Source organism: Gopherus evgoodei, chromosome 1 (assembly GCF_007399415.2).
Source record: "Gopherus evgoodei ecotype Sinaloan lineage chromosome 1, rGopEvg1_v1.p, whole genome shotgun sequence".
Classification (NCBI taxonomy): domain Eukaryota; kingdom Metazoa; phylum Chordata; order Testudines; family Testudinidae; genus Gopherus; species Gopherus evgoodei.
The window spans coordinates 79,271,032-79,289,443 of record NC_044322.1 but is presented as its reverse complement, the minus strand read 5'-3'; the positions used below and the strand labels follow the sequence as shown (position 1 = coordinate 79,289,443).

Sequence of the window (18,412 nt, the reverse complement as noted above, 5' to 3'; positions counted from 1 at the left end):
TACCCTGGCGAACTGTGTGCCAGAGGTTGCCGACCCCTGGCCTGGACACAGATTTTGCTTGCCTACCATTCCATTAATGATGAATAAGTTAATGGTATTTTAAAAAAACTAACCAAAAAATTGCTTTCAGTGAGAGAATCAGCAAGCAGATTTTTGTAGGCATAGTCTAAGGAAACGTTATTGTATTATGAAACAAATGTTCATAGTTTAGCTAGTGAAAAGCTTATTTTCTTTTTGCCCTCACTTTTTGGTGAAACATTTGTAAAATGCCTTTTTCTTTTAAAGCTAAAAGCAGACGGCAGTCAAAACCCTATAAGCCTAAAAAGATCATTAAAATGGAAGGAAAGATTGTTGTATATACAGCATGCAATAATGGGAGCAGTTCTGTCATTTCAAAAGATGGAGAACTCTATATGTTTGGAAAAGATGCCATTTACTCTGACAACACAAGTAAGTTGATATCTGAGAGACATTATTTGAAGCCAAATAATGCCAATTAAGTACAGATGTAAGAGACACATGTCTTTAAAATATTGTTTGGTTGCAGTTATTTGGCATTGAAACATGCCAGTTTAAATGAAATGTTAGAGAAATTTTTGTTCCAATTGGATTATGGTTCTGTATGAAAACACTTAATAAAAAACTTGTACATTTATTGTATTGACTGGACAGATTAGTTATGACTGTTCTTCCCTCCTTGCTTATTCTTCACTACCTCTGGCCTTGTCTACATTACAGACACTACAGCAGCACAGCTACAGCTGTAGGGCTGTAGTATAGACACTTGTTACAGTGATGGAAGGGTTTTTTCCCCCATAGCTGTAGTTAGACCATCCCCTTGAGAGGTGATAGCTAGGTCGACAGAAGAATTTTTTTCCAGCAACCTAATTGGTGTCTGTACTGGGGCTTTATGTCAATTTAACTACATTTCTCGGGTATGAATTTTTCACACCACTGTATGACATAACTATGTGAACCTAAGCTTTAGGTGTAGATCAGGCATGTGTTTTACTAACTCCAATATTCCATCATTCTCACCTTACCTCTACTCCCGATTTAAAAAAAATTAAATGTTTTTTCAGCAGTACTTGTGATATAGTGAATGTCTGATCCAGAGAGAGAGAATGCTGTTCATCACCCAAATATTTTATCTCACAGGTTTAGTAACAGATCTGAAAGGCCATTTTGTGACTCAGGTAGCTATGGGCAAAGCTCATACATGTGTGCTAATGAAGAATGGAGAGATTTGGACATTTGGTGTGAATAATAAAGGACAGTGTGGACGAGACACAGGCTCCATGAGCCAGGGAGGAAAAGGTGAGCTGCTTGTTTTTAGAAAATAACAATAAAAACTTAGATAAATTTCTTTTTCAAATTGTGTTAGAAACAATATATTCTTCTTCAAGTGCTGGTCCCTATTGTATTCTACTGAGGGTTATATGCATGAGCCTGGTGTCAGAACTTCTGAAGGTGGTACTGTTTGGCAGTCCGCACGTACGCCCTGAGCTGCCTTGTGGTTTCGCCTGAGGTGATAAAGGGCACATGGTTCGAGCTGAAGCTTTTATTTTCCCATCATCTTTGTGATGCACTTTCCAAAACTTTTCTAAATATCTTTAATACTGTTTAGATGTATTATTTTGTTCTATATTCCCTTTTTTATTTTTGTTTGAATTTTTTCTTTTGTACCAGATTTAGGACTTGTGACACTACTTTGGCAGTGTTTCTCGGCAAACGCTCCCCTCTCCCCAGTGTTTGCTGAAGCCTCTGGGGTTCAAAATCTGTGCTTTCTGCCCTCACTCATTTTCCATCAGTTTGGGAGAAACCCATATCACGTCAAGATGCAGTATCTGCCTCTCTTTTCCTGCCTGTTCTCAAGAGAATTGGACTCTCCACCTCAGGAGAACCTTATGGAGACTGCCATGGAACTGTCATCGGATCTTGGCCCAGGAACCGCCCCATACGTTGTCCTGAACAGGTGAAGAGTACTTCCCTTGCCACTGGGATCCGCTTGTATCAGTGTTACGGATCCCGCGCTGGGGCCACCCATGAACCAAGGAAGCATGTGCATAAGCATGACACTAAGTCTTCCTCCAAGTCTAAGAAGGATTCGGCACTGTCCACTAGTTCTGTCCATGAAGGAGCCACGTGTTCCGAGTCTCACAAGACCGAGTAACAACCACACCAATTTCTGGATCCACCTTTGATAATCTTTGATCCTGCGACTCCACCACTTGTGGCCCACTGGCATCCTGGGAACAGTCTGTCTCCAGACAGATGCAGTTCCTGTTACCAGCTTCTTCAGTGGAACGGGTACCATTGACTCCCTCTCCCCTTCCCCCTCAGGGGACATAGAAGCACTCCAGATCCCGATGTGGTGTTTGTGCTGGAAGGACTAAGGTCTCCACTGGCTCAGATCCGGTCACCAAATTAAAGGGATCCTTCCCCCGATATCAAGTATCAGGGGTAGCCGTGTTAGTCTGGATCTGTAAAAGCAGCAAAGAGTCCTGTGGCACCTTATAGACTAACAGACATATTGGAGCATGAGCTTTCGTGAGTGAATACCCACTTCCCCCCGATATGTTCCTGCTGCCTCTGTTTCCTACGCCACCAGCATTTGGCAGGATTTCTGACGCATCTGATTCGGACAATACAGATGTCTGACACAATCTATTGCTCCTGTTCCAGAAGCACAACTACCGGAAGGTTCTCACATCCCCACTTTGCCCGACCCACAGAATTGGTATCCGGGACTCCCTCACCTCATCACCACAACCCTCGTAAGGCAGGTGTTCCAACGTGGCACTGGATGATGCACCAGTTAGCCCGACTCCAATGGTACCAGTGAATCTAGAGAGAGATCCCTTATCTCCTGCAGATGCAGCCACCTCTTTAATCCCCTCCTCTCCACTAGACAACTGTCGTAAGTTCCAAGAATTGCTGTGGAGAATAGGCAATGCCCTGGTGATCCTATTAGAGGAAGTACAAGCCAGTCAACATCAGCTACTTGACATCTTACACACTTTGGTACTAGTAAGGGTTACCCTGCCAATCAATGAGGCCATCCTCTAACCCCAGCCACATGTGCACCTTTCCCGAAAGGGGCTGAAAAAAGGTATTATGTCCCCACCAAAGGATCAGAGTTCCTGTTCTCTCATCCTCCCCTGAACTAATTGGTCATCCAGGTGGCTTTTGAGCATTCCAAGCAACAACAGCCCTGCTTCACCCCACCCGATAGAGAGGGTAAGAGCCTAGATATCATAGGCAGAAAGGTCTTCTCCTCGGTTGGACTCCAATTTAATATTTCAAATTACTTAGCCCTGATGGCAAAGTATGATTTTATTAACTATGGGCAATTGGCTGAGTTCGCAGACAATCTACCTTTGCAAGATTGGATAGTTCCAGGCAGTTCTACAAGAGGGCAAGTTACTCACCAGGTCCATGCTACAGTGAACTCCTTAGACATAACTTCCTGTGTCTTGGCAGTGGGGATTGACATGAGGAGGGAATCCTGGTTACGCACCTTTGGCTTCCCCAGGGAGGTGCAGAACACTATAGACCTCCCACTCAACAGATTGCACCTCTTTAGTTAGAAGATGGATGAATTCCTCCACTCCCTAATGAACTGTAGAGCCACTTAAAGATCTCTGGGTATTTATATACCAGCACCAAGAGGAAATTCTACCTCCTGCCCCAATCACATTTTTAGAGGGTCTCACAACTATACCATTAATACACCTGTGAGCCTTCTCAAAAGTGCTGTAAGGTTCACAGACCATATCTGCTTATGTTGACTGCCAGTCATCTAGTCAATTCACCTAATTGTCACATAAGCGTTTTTTGAGTGTTCTTACAGAGATGTCAACCACTCCATAAACCAATATCCATCCTACCACCTTCAGGGACAGTCTCAAACTCTTTCTGCCTTCATGGAAAGCAATAGCTATGGACAGACGGGCCCTAGATATTTTCCAGGGTGACTATGTCATAGAATTTACTTTGATGCCCTCATCTCACCCTCTTCCATGGTCCATGTGCTTGGAACACCCATGCGATGACCTCTTACAACTAGAAGTTTACTCCTTATTGCAGAGGGGAGCTGTGGAACTAATCACAGACTGCTTTCATGGAACAGGGTTCTACTCAAGCTACCTTCTAGTCCCCCCAAAAATGGAGTATGGGGGCTGATATTGGATCTTCAACACCTCAGCCATTCCATTTCCAAACGAAGATTCTGTGTGGTCACACTTGCAATAATCATTCCCTCCCTTGAAAAAGGTACATGGTTTGTGACTTTAGATATGCAGGATGCTTGCTTCCATATCGATATACACCTGACACACAAAAGGTTCCTGAGGCTCAAAGTGGTACCTCAGCACCTTCAATACAGGGTCCTATTGTTGGGATTTACCACTGCCCCCGAGAATTCATGTAAGTTTTCTCAGTGGTGACAGCTCATCTCAGATGTCAGAGGGACCCTCATTTTCCCTTATCTGGATAACTAATAGTAGCATGGTCCAAGGAAGAGGCCCAGAAATCAGCATCCCAACTGCTTCTACTCCTTTTCTCCCTTGAGGTCAGTGTCAATGTTGAGAAATCAACCTTACATCCTACTCAGTTCCTGGAGTTCATAGGAGCTCATATAGATGTGACTTCTGCCCGAGTGTACCTTCCACAGGAAAGATTCTAAAAAATAAGGGAACTAATTTCTTTGGTGATCTCCAACCCTTGGATTTCGGACAAAATTTACTCTTCTTTCTTGGGACACATGGCAGCCTGCATGTATGTCATGCTATTTACATGCTTATATCTGCATGGCCTTCAACTCTGGCTGCAAGAGGGTCTAATTCCCCCATGCACTAGCAGATGAATGCTCTGCTGCACATGCCACCGGAAGTTCTCTCCTCACTGCAATGACGGATGAACCCACTATGAGTCTGCTCAGGAATTATGTCCCTCCTGTCCTTGTCCACTGTTACAGTCATAACAGAGGCATCCCACATGGGCGACTGCATGACACACAGCACGTGCACAACATGGGAGGCCAGGATGCACATAAATATATTGGAACTCCAGGCAGTACTTAAAGAGTGCCTGGCGTTCCTGCCAGCCATCCAGGACTGGCACGTTGTTCTCACTTCAGACAACGTCACCACACTCTTCTACGTAAATAAGCAAGGGGAAATGAGATCCAAATGCTATGTACAGAAGTTATATGCCTATAGGAATGGTGCATCGGACACCACATTCTTCTGATAGTAGCCTATCTACTGAGCACCCAGAAAGTATTTGTTTGCCAATGCTTTCAGCAGAAACTTTGCAACTGACCATGAATGTGAATTGCATGACTCTGTAATCATGGACATCTTTGACTGGAGCCCCCGTGAGGGATCTTTTTGCATCCCACAGCACCACCAAATGCACCTAATATTGTTCAAGATGAGGAATTGGAGCCTAATCACAGGGACTCCCTAGTCAGGCAACTGGTTGGACTGTACAAACTATGCCTCCTCCCCCTTACCCTTCCTACCACGAGTAATCCACAAGATCAGACAAGAGAAAGCAACAACCATCCTGATAGCCCCCTTCTGACTTTTCCAATTCTCCTTTGTGTGTAGAAGCAACCTCCACTCATGCTTTGGACATTCCTGGAGCTAGAGACTCAACACACTGGCAGGCTAAGACACCGCAACCCGCATACCTTTCAACTGATACACCTCCATTAGCTCAGGAATATTCTTTGGCACTGTGAGCAGTCCTTTCAAGCAGCAGGAAAGACTCCACAAGATGCTTGTATCAAGCCAAATGGATGCAGTTCACCTCCTGGGCTACACAACAGGGTCTTGTCCTTGAAGCGGTGGGTATCTCACTAATCTGGGAATATTTCCTGTATCTGAAAGACTCGGGACTTGCCCTCAGCTCCATTAAATACAAGTAGCTACCATTAGTACTTTTCACCTACCAGTGGACGGCAATTCAATTTTTACCCACTCCATAACTGTATGAGTCTGGAAAGGTCTTCTATGAAAATATCCTCCTATTCAGCCTATTGACCTCCCCATTGTGACTGTAACCTAGTCCTCACCTCATTGGTGACCACCCTGTCAACCCTATGGACTCCTGCCTGTTAGCAGTACTTTCCATGAAAGTCACTTACCTCATTGCCATTTCATCAATTAGAGGGATGGTGAACTGGAAGCCATGATGGCTGATTTCCCCACCCCCACCCCTTCACCGCTTTCCATAAAAACAAGATCTCTCTACGTCTTCGCCCCAAATTCCTACCCATACCATTACCTACTTTTTCCCCAAGCCTCATGTCTTTAATGGAGAAAAAAGGCTTCACTCGTAAGATTATTCACAGTCCTTGGCCTTTTATCTTGAGCAGACAAAGCCATTTCAGAAAACTTCTAGGCTTTTTGTAGCCATATTGGAGAGGCTCAAAGGGCAATCCATTTCCATAAAATCTCCAAGGGGGTTTTTGGGTGCATTACGTGCTGCTATCAGTTATCGGGATAATCCCCACCTGAAAGGATTTGGGCCCATTGTATGAGATCACAAGCAGAAACTACAGCTGCACTCCACAATGTACCCCTCGCAGACACATGTATGGTGGCCATGTGGAGTTAGGTACACACCGCCTCCACACACTCTGCTCTAGTGTTTGATTCCACAACAGATGCGTCCTTCAGAGCAACAGTCCTCCATTCCACAGTCTCATTGCAGCATCCTCCCACGTATCCTCAGTAGAATACAATCGTCACTACTTTGTCACTCGAGGAAGAAAACTAAGTTATTTACCTGTAACTGGAGGTTCTTTGAGATGCATGGTCCATATGTGTATTCTGTACCCACCGTACCCACCCCAGATGCAACAGATCTGCAGTAGAGAAGGAACTGGAGATGCTGGCAGTCGCTGCTCCCTATATCTCCTCGGGTAACACCATGAGGTAGCACGGGGCACGTGCACAGATTGCCGAACAGTCCTACTTTCAAGAGCTCCGGCTCGGGGCGTATGCGCATAATCCTCAGTGGAATACGGATAGAGATCACACACATCTCTGTGCCAGCAGAGACATAAGGTTTCAGTGGCATTATCATATGATTGAGAGGTTGGGGAAGCAAAGCTCTTAAGTAGTTACTGTATTTGAAGAGGTTATTTTAAGGAAATAGATTCTCCCACTCCAAATAAATCATAGTGTCCTGTGATATATTTTCCAATGAGCTCTATTTGTTAGTATGGCAGTTACGTTTGTCAAAAATTTCATCTATACTGGACATGGTGCATCTCTCATCCTGGGGCTGAGCAGGATGTTCCCTGCAATTGTTGATCCCAGGTACTGTGGCTCCAGGCACGGGAACTGAGAGCAGGGAGAGACAATCTCTTCTGTGCTTTCACTGTTCCTTCTGCTGGGTCTCAGGCAGCATAGATGAAGAGGAGGAAGTGCATGACTGAAATGCAAAAGGGTGAGGTGCTGGGCCAGAGTGGAGGAGTAGAGTGGAACAAGGAACCTTAGGGTGAGAAGCATAGACTGTGACATGGGGAAGGGTGAAGACAAATCAGATAAGTAACCACATGAGAAGGGATGTGTGATGTTAGAGCTGGTTGGGCAAGGAGCCAGGTGTGGGAGAGTGCTTATTGGGAGCTGGGGTGGAAGACGGAATTGGATGAGGACAGCCATGGACCGGCTGGGAAAGGAGGCTGATAGGGATGATGAGTCCAACAGGATGAAGTCTGGGGCTAACTAGATGAAGAGACTGGGATGAGAAGGTGGGGAATCCTCTCATTGAATGAGGCAGGAGTTCTGTGGAAAAAATAGTATGTGATCATGTTTTTAAAGACTCTTGTAATTTATGTGCACAAAATTGCCAAATTAAGGTTGCATTGACATCCTTAATTCTGACATTCCTTAACTTTTAACTGTGACTTTGAAACTTTGACATTCTTTTAACATTTTTTATGATATCTATATTTAAGTAAAATATATACTATACAGTATATTACAAATATACAAATGAGTACAAAAGAAAACAAGAATGAACAAATTAGAAATAAAAACAAAATGATAGACTAGATTGTGCTTGTTTCCCATGTTTTTCTACATGCGGCTGTGCTATTAGGGAAAGATTAAAACGGTTCTAGGTCAAATTTTCCAAGGAATTTTGCATGTACCTGACTTATACACTCATCTTGCCAAAATTATATATGTAAAATTTGAGCCTTTGAAAGTCTGTCCCTAACTTGGTAACTCTGATATATATGTAACACTTGTATGCATCAAAAGGTCCAATTTTCATCTGACCTGCCATTGTTTAAAATTTTCCTTATAGCACTATGTATTTTAACATAACTGATGTGAATTGTTGAAGTGTTTCAATATCTTCTTCAATAGGTTTTGTAGTTGAGAACATGGCAACAGCAATGGATGAAGACTTAGAAGAAGAACTGGATGAAAAAGATGAGAAGTCCATGATGTGTCCTCCAGGCATGCATAAATGGAAGCTGGAGCAGTGCATGGTATGCACTGTGTGTGGGGACTGTACAGGCTATGGAGCCAGCTGCGTTAGTAGTGGGCGTCCAGACAGGGTACCTGGAGGGTAAGTAAATACATTCATGCAGTTATTTTTCATACAGTATTGTAGATTACAGAATGTAATCAAAATGGATTTTTACTTTACTTCACTTCAGACTTCAGTCTTAAATAGCACTGTATCTAAAGAAAATATTGCTCATCTATTTTTAAAACCAAGAATATATTTAACTTCTGTGATGTTTTCATAAACACTTTAGTAATGGTAACAGGTGACTTAAAATATTTCTTATGTTCAAAATAATTCTCTCAAAAGCAGAAAGGAGGAAAGAGCATAAACTGTAATTTGGTATGCCTAATGACATTAAATGCTGCTATCTAAGGTATGGGATTCCTGGCTTTGGTTATAACTTTTATTTTATTTTATTTATTTATTTTTTAAAAAATAAAATGGAATATGAATGGTTATTGTAGAACCATAGAAATGTGGTGCTGGAAAGGCCCTCGAGCGGTCATCAAGTCCAGCCCTTTGCACAGAGGCAGAACAAAATAAACCTAGATCAACACTGACAGATGTTGGTCCAATCTGTTCTATTACAGCTGTATTTCAAATACATATCTATGCAATATTGCTTGTCTTGGTAGATTATGAATAAAACCTCTTTGTGTTCTGTAGAATATGTGGCTGTGGCTCTGGTGAGTCTGGCTGTGCTGCATGTGGTTGTTGCAAGGCCTGTGCTAGAGAGCTGGATGGTCAAGAGGCAAGGCAAAGAGGAATTCTTGATGCTGTGAAAGAGATGATACCTTTAGATCTCCTACTAGGTAAGTGGGATGAAACTGGTAAACAGACATTTGCCAGTGGCATAGCTTTTAGTCCCCATACATACTACTGTAACTAGGGAAAAATAGCAGTTGGTCAAGAAATGGGTACGATCCTATCACTTTTGTATGCATTTTGATTTTCTCATTGTAAAATTTTGTGTCTTAATTTCATGGAATTTCATTCTTGTTTTGCAGTAACATTGCTGAGCTATGGTCTTTCATGACAGTTTTAGCGCGGTAGTTTTTTTTCACGAGTAAATTATTGCTTAGACTTTTTTCCTTGGTATCGTAGTAAAGTAAGTGACTGGACCTAACATTTGAACTTCATCTCTCCACTTGCATGATGGCACTGTTTTGATACATTGAACTTTCACTTCCCCTTGTGATGACACTGCAGGTGTCATAGGGCTGTTCCTCTCCCTCCATATTAGCTCAAGAAGGGAGGATTACCAAAAGTCTGTTGTCAGAAATTGGTACAACAGGATTTTATATAAAAATGGGGTGTTCAGTCCCAGCACTGAAAAACTTTTCCTGCCAAAATTTTTGGAGAAAGTGGGAGATGGCAGAAATGTAAAAATAATTAACTTTGTGTGGAAGAAAGTGAGATTATGTATCACCAAACTAATATTTAAGAGCTGAAGCCGGAAAGAATAAATTAAAAAAAACAAAATGACTTCTCTAAATACAAAGTTTGGGGCTATGACTTCTGATTAGATTTATTATTATAGAAAATGTTTTTAATATTGTATTCCATAATTTTATAAGGCTGATTTTCCTAGTCTCAACTTCTTCCTCTTACTGTGGTTTATTCAGGTACCCGTTCAGAACTTAATACAACGTAGAGTTAATAATTGGGTGATTTAGTCCAGGACCAATTTTTGGGTTCTAGTGTGTGACAACTAACATCTTCAGATACTTGAAATTTTACTTTTCTTTCCTCTTTCCTTGCCAAGTGCTAGCTTCTTCAGAATCAGAAATCAGTGTTGAAATACATAGCGCAACAGTGGGATTTAAAAAGATATAAAATGTTACAGGTGTTTCTCTTACTGCATTGATTGAGTAGGAAAGGCAGGCCCCATGATTCCTGTTATCAGGTGTACTCGTGATGCCCTAATAGCATTGGAGGGTGCTAGTGTTATAGCACTGTAATTATTTGCTGCCTGTTTCTGAAGGAGAAATTCTCCTGCTACTTGCTGAAGGGCATATTTTGTAGTCTGGACTACCATCAGTTTTTTAAAAAGATGAGACACATTAGGATTCTTTATTCTGAAATTTGAATCTGTGGAAATGGCACTATAGAGTTCCACTTCTGTGTTGATTTTTTAAATTGATTCTGCTTAGTTTACAATTAAGAATATTTTTTTCTAACTGGCAGTCCTGCAAATTTACATGTAGTCTGACTCTGAAGATGGATTGTTTTCTTATTGTACGTAGTTCTGATGATAGTTTTGCAGAGCCTAAGTAAGCTGTTGGAATACTGTGAACACTTCTGTTGATACACAAGGAAGACTAGATTCCACCGCTTAGCTTTGTTGCCTTTATGATCCCAATAGGAGTAAAATCAGTAAACACTTGTGCTTCTTTGAGTGATGGTCCCTGTATATGGATTCCAAACATGGGCATGCACGTGTCTCATATGCCAGAACCGGAAGGTTTTCCTAGCAGTGTCCATTGACCTACACGTGCGTCGTACGTCCCCTTATGCTCGCAGCTGAGGGTGTAATAGGTTGTGTGGGTTGACGCCTCTCCACTTCCCTGAGTCAGAACTCCTGTTCCTTTGCACTCTTAGCCTAGCTAAGAGAGTGGTCTTTTCATCCATTCTTGTACATAGTTCTAGCTAAGCTTTTGTTTTCTATACATGTTTTATCCTTAGCTATAGTTAGTGTAGTTGTTCCCCTGTTTGGAGACTCCCTCCCCGCTGGGGACTGTGACGTTCATTCCCAGCTTTAAGAACTGTGCCTCTTGCCCTCACTCATTCTTTGAGTGATGAGCACCAGCATTGTCTGTATTGCCTCGGCAGGGCCCACATTATGGTCAGCTATCCTGTCGGCAAATCCTTAATGACCTGACCATGGGAGGCTCAAGAACTTCACCTCTGAAAGTTCTTGATGGAGGAGGCTATGCTCCCCCAGGCGCCTTCGGATCTGGGATCAGTGGAACTGATGGTGAAGCATCTATCACTGGCATTGAGTGCCCTTTCCAGCACCTCCCAGGCACTGGGTCCATTGGTACCGAAGGCAACAAAGAAGCCCCACTGTGAGGGGGAAAAAAAACCATGACCATGGCCGTAAGAACAGATCCTGGTTCACGACTGCTCATAAGCTCATTGTTTCTTCCATGAGCTCCACCAGGTCAGGTGAGAGGTTGCTCATGGATCCATCCGCACAGGCATCCAAACTGCCCTGTGTTCATTCCATGTGGACCTTCTGATCTCTCCAGAGGTTTTTGCCTTGCACTCCCAGATGACTGGAACCGCTTCTGTCCACGGAGGAACTGCTTCTTCCCATCTGCATTTTCTGCTCCTCTCTGGACCTTCACTCATCACTATCCTCCCCTTGGATGAACCTTTGCTCCTGCTACCAGAAAGACCCGCTTTGTTGTGACATGCGGCCCTCCAGTACTTACGGTATTCTCTCCTCCTCCCCCCAGCCCCTACTTCCCCATCTTCCATGTCTGAGGGCTTCTCAGAGACAGTCCTCATTTTCTCCTGTTCCATATCAGAATCTGGAATCACGCCCCAGATTGCACTATCCACAAGTTTGACTGTGCTTCAGAGGCCTGGTATTGCTACCCATGAAGCCCAGCAATGGCCACACTCAAATCCCTGTCAGGGATGCCAAGCACCATTGGTCGCCTCATATCAGCCATCCCCCATTCGTCCTGCAGCACCATCGGTGTACGAGGAGGAAGAAGATATGGAACCAGTACTGCCAGTCTCCACTGCTGCATCCTCATCTCCAGATGAGGCATTTATTCTTTCCTCACTCTCTCCACCAGATGACCACCTATAATACCACATGTTGGTGAACCACATCACGGAAGTCTGTGTGTTCCCTTTGACTATACCCAGGGTCTGTCTGCGCCTGCTGGGCCTCATGGCAGCATGTGCTTACGTAGTCCGTCATGCCAGGCTCAGGATGCATCCCCTGTAACAATGCCTGGTGATGGTCTCTTCCCAGTCCCGAGACCCCCTGGAAAAGATTGTTGCTATTCCCCAGGTAATACTTAACTTGCTGTGGTGGTGGGCCGACCACAGAACAGCCCTGGAAGGGTTCTGTTTGACAACCCTCCCCACTCCATCGAGTTGGTGTTGGACGCCTCAGATCTTGGGTTGGGGACGCATATTGGCGTCCTCCAGACTCAGGGGATGTGATCCCCAGACAAAGCGTGGTTGTGCATAAATGTTGAAGAGCTCCAAGCAGTCCGGCTAGTGTGTGGAGTCTTATTGCTCCACATGTTGGGCAAGGTGGTATGAGTCCGGACAGGCAACACAGCCTAGATGTTCTACATCAACAGTCAAGGGAGAGCATGCTTGTTGGCTCTCTGTCAGGAGAAGCTCCATCTATGGGACTTTTGCATGAGCCATGAGATCCACCTGGAAGCTTGTGGACCAGCTCAGCAGGGACTTTTCCTCTCACCATGAGTGGTCACTCCATCCAGAGATAGCCTGCATGATCTTTCAAAGGTGGGAAACTCCCTGAGCGGCCCTGTTCGCTACCAGACAGAACAGGAAATGCCACCATTTTTTTTTCTCTGCAAAGTCTGAATAAGGACTCTCTGTCCAATGCCATCCTCCTGTTGTGGTCATGAAGCCTGATGTATGCATTCCCTCCAATTCTGCTCATCAGCAGGGCCCTGGTGAAGATCAAGAGACAAAGCGCGGGTAGTCCTGATCACCCCGACATGGTTCAGCACGCTCATAAGCCAGTCAGTGGCCCTTCCCTGGCCCCTGCCCAGCTGACCGGACCTACTGTCACAGGACCATGGTCAACTCCTACACCCCAACTTTGGGTCCCTCCACCTTTTGTCATGGATGGTGAGTGGCTGAACCAGGAGGGGCAAACCTGTTCGAAAGGAATCCAACAGCTCCTCCTGCAAAGTAAAGTAGGAAGTCCTCAACTAGACTGATTTACCTGCCCAAGAGGACGAGGCTTTCCTGCTGGGCATCTGAAGGGGGCATCTCTCCCTCGCGTTCCTCCATACAGGCTGTCCTGGATTACCTGCTTCATTTGAGGAACTGGGGCCTGACACGCTTTTCCATTAGAGTGTATGACATGGCCATCTCTGCTTTTCACCTGCCGATCCAAGGACAGACAGTGTTTTCCTGTGAAATGACAGTCGGATTCCTCAGGGGATCATGACAGGCGAGAGACTTCCCGCAGGTACAGGCGTCTGTCTCACAGTAGGATCTTAACTTGGTCCTTTCTAGGCTCACTGGCCCACCCTTTAAACCACATGTTCCTGCTCCTTTTCCCACCTGTCATGGAAGGTTGTCTTCCTGGTGGCGGTGACGTCAGCAAGACAGGTCTCTGAAAATAAAGCCTTGACCTGAGAACCTCCATACATAGTTTTCTACGAAGATAAGGGTCAGTTGTGGCCCCACCCAGCCTTCCTGCCAAAGGTGCTCTCCACCTTCCATATGAACCAGAACATCTTCCTCAGTGTTCTGTCCCAAACTGCAGAAGACCAGTGAAGAGAGGCGTCTTCACGCCTGGGACATCTGCAGGGCCTTGGCTTTCTACTTAGAATGTACCAAGCCTTTCCATAAATCGACTCAACTCTTCATTGCTACAGCAGATAGGATGAAGGGTCACCCAGTGTCCTCGCAGAGGATTTCCAGTTGGATTACCTCGTGCATAAGGACCTGTTATGACCTGGCGGGGTTCCGCCGCTGCTGATTGTCAAAGTCCACTCGACGAGAGCGTGGGCATCTTTGGCGGCCTTCTGGGCACACATCCCTATCCAGGACATCTGTAGAGCCACACCATGGTCCTCTGTTCACAGGTTCACTGCTCATTATGCTGGGGACAATGCTGGGTTCACACGTTCACTGCTCATTATGCCAGGGACAATGCAGAGCTGTGCTGCAATCTGCACGTCCGTGAACTCCTATCCACCTCCATGAGTATTGCCTGGGAGTCACCTACTATGGAATGGACATGAGCAAGCACTCGAAGAAAAGAAAGTTACCTTTTCTGTAACTGGTGTTCTTTGAGATGTGTTGCTCATGTCTATTCCATGACCTGCTCTACTTCCCCACTTTTGGAGTTTCCGGCAAGAAGGAACTCTGGTTGTGGGGAGCCAGCGGTGCCCCTTATCCTGCGCCATGCAGGTGCCACTCTGGAGGGCACCAGAGCTGGTCCCCTACGGATACTGCTGAGGGGAAAAACGTCCAGCACCAGTGCATGTGGTGACTACACATACCTAATATGGAATGGACATGAGTAACACATCTCGAAGAACACCTGTTACGGAAAAGGTAACTGGTTGTTTTTGAGATGTGTGATTCCTGTTTGGATTCCAATACCTGCCCTGCATTCCCTCTGCTGCGGATTGGACTATTGAGCAATAAGAGGGATACTGGAGAGTCGTCAGCCCACACAGACTATTATACCCTCGACTGTGAGCACATAGGATGTACGATGTACGTGCAGGTTAACGGACACTTCTAGGAAAACCTTCTGGCTCTGGTGTGTGACATGCATGCACACTCACATTTGGAATCCAAATTGGGAACACGCGTCTCAAAGAACCTCCAGTTACAGGTAAGTAACTTCCTGTTTCTGTCACTTAAATAAGCAGATGTAACGCTGAATATAATCAAGGAGATCTGTTGGATAGAAGATGCTATTTTCACGGTCACTTTTCAGAGTAGAATCATATTTTAAATAAGGTTATGGGTATTTTAATATTAGTCTCTCTGTGTCACCTTATGCCTGCAATTAAGTTTGTATTAATCTTACCTTGAAAATAGGTGTTTGTAATGGAATTATAATTTGGTATTAAATTGATCAACATGCCAAAAATAACACGGTTGCTATACAATCTTGATCTATATTAATTGAATTAATAAAAATATGCAACTCTTTCTAAAATGAGCTGCTAATTGAAACATTGTGGTCTTCATTTTCATGTTGCTGTCATATGTGCTGTACCTAAAGAAAATTTTAAATAGATCACTATTGTTTTAAATAGAATTTGTCAACATATAAGTTGTCTTATGTTATGTTTCCTGGAAATTTGGGGCAAAAGTAAAAACAACCAAACCCTCTTAAACTCTGAAACTGCGTCTAGCTGATAGATAGGAAGTACAGAAAACTATTAAATGTTGAAATTGTGACAGACTTATGAAAGTAAAGAAATCCAGAATTGAGGCTGACAGTCCATTCTGAAATCATTATGTTGCCTCCTTCCCTTATTCGTAAACATCTCAATGGAGCTTATAAAGGACAAAATATTGAGCCTTAGCGTTGATTTTCTTGACTATTCCTAGGTTTTGTCACATTCATCATATTATTTAAACATAGATTTTGTATTTTTTATGTATTAATTGATGCAGCTGTTCCTGTTCCTGGGGTTAATATTGAAGAGCACCTTCAGCTACGGCAAGAGGAAAAGCGGCAGCGTGTAAACAGGAGGCATAGATTGGAGGAAGGGAGAGGTAAGATTATTTGTTACTGAGTTGAGGCTAAAATAAGGATAAAGGCACACCATTCCTAAAAACGGATTAGGCCTTATGAAACAAGCCTTCTTTCTTTTTAAAAACTGTCAAACGTGAAACAAAAATCAGGTTTAAGTGTCTCTTCAGTAGAGGTTTGCACTAATTGAACTCAATAGATTAAAAAAAATCAATATACCACTTCAATTTTATAATACAGAAAAGGCCTGCAAGGATTCAGTAATACTGCTGTGTAATGGCTTGAGAATTTGGCTTCTATTAAGCCTATAATGGTGAGCATGGGAGACAAAAACAGCTGAGAATTTAGGTCTAGGGCTTTGATTAGACAATGAAAAGATTAACACCATTAGAGATTTCACCTGAGGTGCACAGGCTCCGAGTCAGCACTCCGATGCTGTGCTGTTCAATACGACATTGGTGGCTACGAAAGTATTTGTAGTCTTTGATTTAAGAAAGAATGGGGTCCTCTGTTGTGCATGTATTACTGATAACTGTTGGAGAAGACTGCTGACCCATTGTCAGTCCATATGTTTTCAGATAGCTAGTGCTGTATCAAATACCTAAGAGAGCCATGAAGGTATTGTGAGGGGATGTATGAGTATTTCCTTCCCAAAATCTTCCTCATTGGAATGTGTTCACTTCGTGTAAGGGCTAAAATAGGAATAAGATTGGGGGAATTAGTGGTTCTTCTTCGAATAGTGTCCCTGTGAATGCTCCACTTTAGGTGTATCTGCGTCCCTGTACCTAGGATTTGAGATTTTCAGTTGTAGTGCCTGCTTGTGCTGCACATGCACTCCCTCCTTTGTGTACCACGTTAGGCGGTTACATAGCGCTTTTCACCCAAATGGCCCTCGATTCCTTCTCAACTGCTCTTGTCCTGAGATGGAGTCCCTAACAGAGCCCTTTTTAGTGAGTTCTTAGTGTCTGTGATCTCATTTTTCATAGTGACAGTGTTTCAGTTAGGATTTTAGTTATTTAGAGTTCCCGTTCTTTTTTCTTCATTCCAAAAAAAAATGTGTTTTCATTATTTATCGTTACCCCCTTGATTTAGAATAGTAGTTTCTACATATCTTTCCTTCAGAGAAGTAATCCCTATAAAGGTGTGTTATGCTCAGATCTTCCAAATTCAAATGGTGCTTCTACTGCTGGGAGGCCATCCTGGTCAGTGATGGTCACTCCCTTTGCATTCGTTGCCTGGAAGAGGCGCGGGTTCCCCAAAAACGTATGTATTGTCTTACACGTAAGGTACAGACTCAGAAAAACCATGAGCTGAAATTAAAACTGACGGAGAGCTCATCTTTAGACCCTGGTCCTGGAACCCTGCCTGGACAATGGTTGCTCTTGGCGTTGACATCAGCCGTGCCATCCTCCCTGCTAGTTACGAAGAGAAACTAACAGAGTCCTTGTGAAAAGACACTAAAAAGCAAGGTTCAAGTTTGCCTAAAAAGGAACCGCCAAAAAGAAAGAGGTCCCTTAGAGATCAGTAACTTCTGCACTGACAAGTATGAGACTGAATATCTGTGACGCCTCCTGGGCCTCTGGTAACGTTGTCACCAGTAAGTTCAAGGACCTCAAGAGGGTAGGACTGGACAAGATGACATAATCAGGTAATAGGGGTAAGAAAAGTATTGGAGTCTTAAAGATGGTACCGACAGCGCCGAATAGACATGCGGCACCGAGTACATTGGCACTGACAACATCTACGGTGCCACCTGCTGGATGCTTTGTGGAACTCAGAGTGATCCCAGCACTGACAGCATTGTCAACAACAGAACTGATGCAAATGTCTCCGATGATACTGAAGCAAATTACTTCCATAATACCAATAAATTTAGATTCCCAATACACTAGTGTCTGATGCACTGAAGTCGCCACTGCTGCGTACCAATGTTGCTGCAGTACACATCTCACCCCCGGATGTGCATGCGGTACCTACCCATTTGCCATCACCACCCAGGACTGCTGAAGTACGAGATACCATTCCACCTTGGAACCTCAGCATAGTACTACGATGCCTCAGTTGTCTCCCTTTTCAGCCTATGGCAACCTGCTTGTTCATATCTCTGTCTATGAAAATGGCCTTTCGCGTGACCATCACATCCACTTAAAGAATGGGGAAATAGGGGCTCTCGTGGTGTACCTACCTGTAGAGTCTTCCCAGATAGTTACATTAAGAACACATCCAAAGTTCCTACCTAAAATACCTTCCTCATTCCACCTAAATCAGCCTATTCATCTTCCATCCTTCTACCCTAAACCACATGGAAATAAACGGAAGGCCATGTTCCACATGCTAGATGTTAGAAGAGTGCTAAGCCTTATATCTTGAATGAACCAGACCTTTCAGAAAGATACCAAGATCACTTCTTTCTATTGCTGAAAG

The 18,412-nt window shown here is 43.9% G+C and overlaps 1 protein-coding gene across 14 annotated transcripts in view; it reads left to right on the top strand.

Annotated features, from left to right (window-relative positions):
* The window catches only part of MYCBP2 (MYC binding protein 2), a 463,608-nt gene that overhangs the window by 130,868 nt on the left and 314,328 nt on the right, over window positions 1–18,412 (top strand). For all 14 annotated transcript variants that reach the window (XM_030566987.1, XM_030566958.1, XM_030566968.1 and 11 more), the window contains exons 13-17: window positions 286–450; window positions 1,159–1,317; window positions 8,391–8,595; window positions 9,205–9,350; window positions 15,910–16,011. In XM_030566987.1, coding sequence (XP_030422847.1) covers window positions 286–450; window positions 1,159–1,317; window positions 8,391–8,595; window positions 9,205–9,350; window positions 15,910–16,011 — 777 coding nt within the window. The remainder of the gene's footprint in view (window positions 1–285; window positions 451–1,158; window positions 1,318–8,390; window positions 8,596–9,204; window positions 9,351–15,909; window positions 16,012–18,412) is intronic.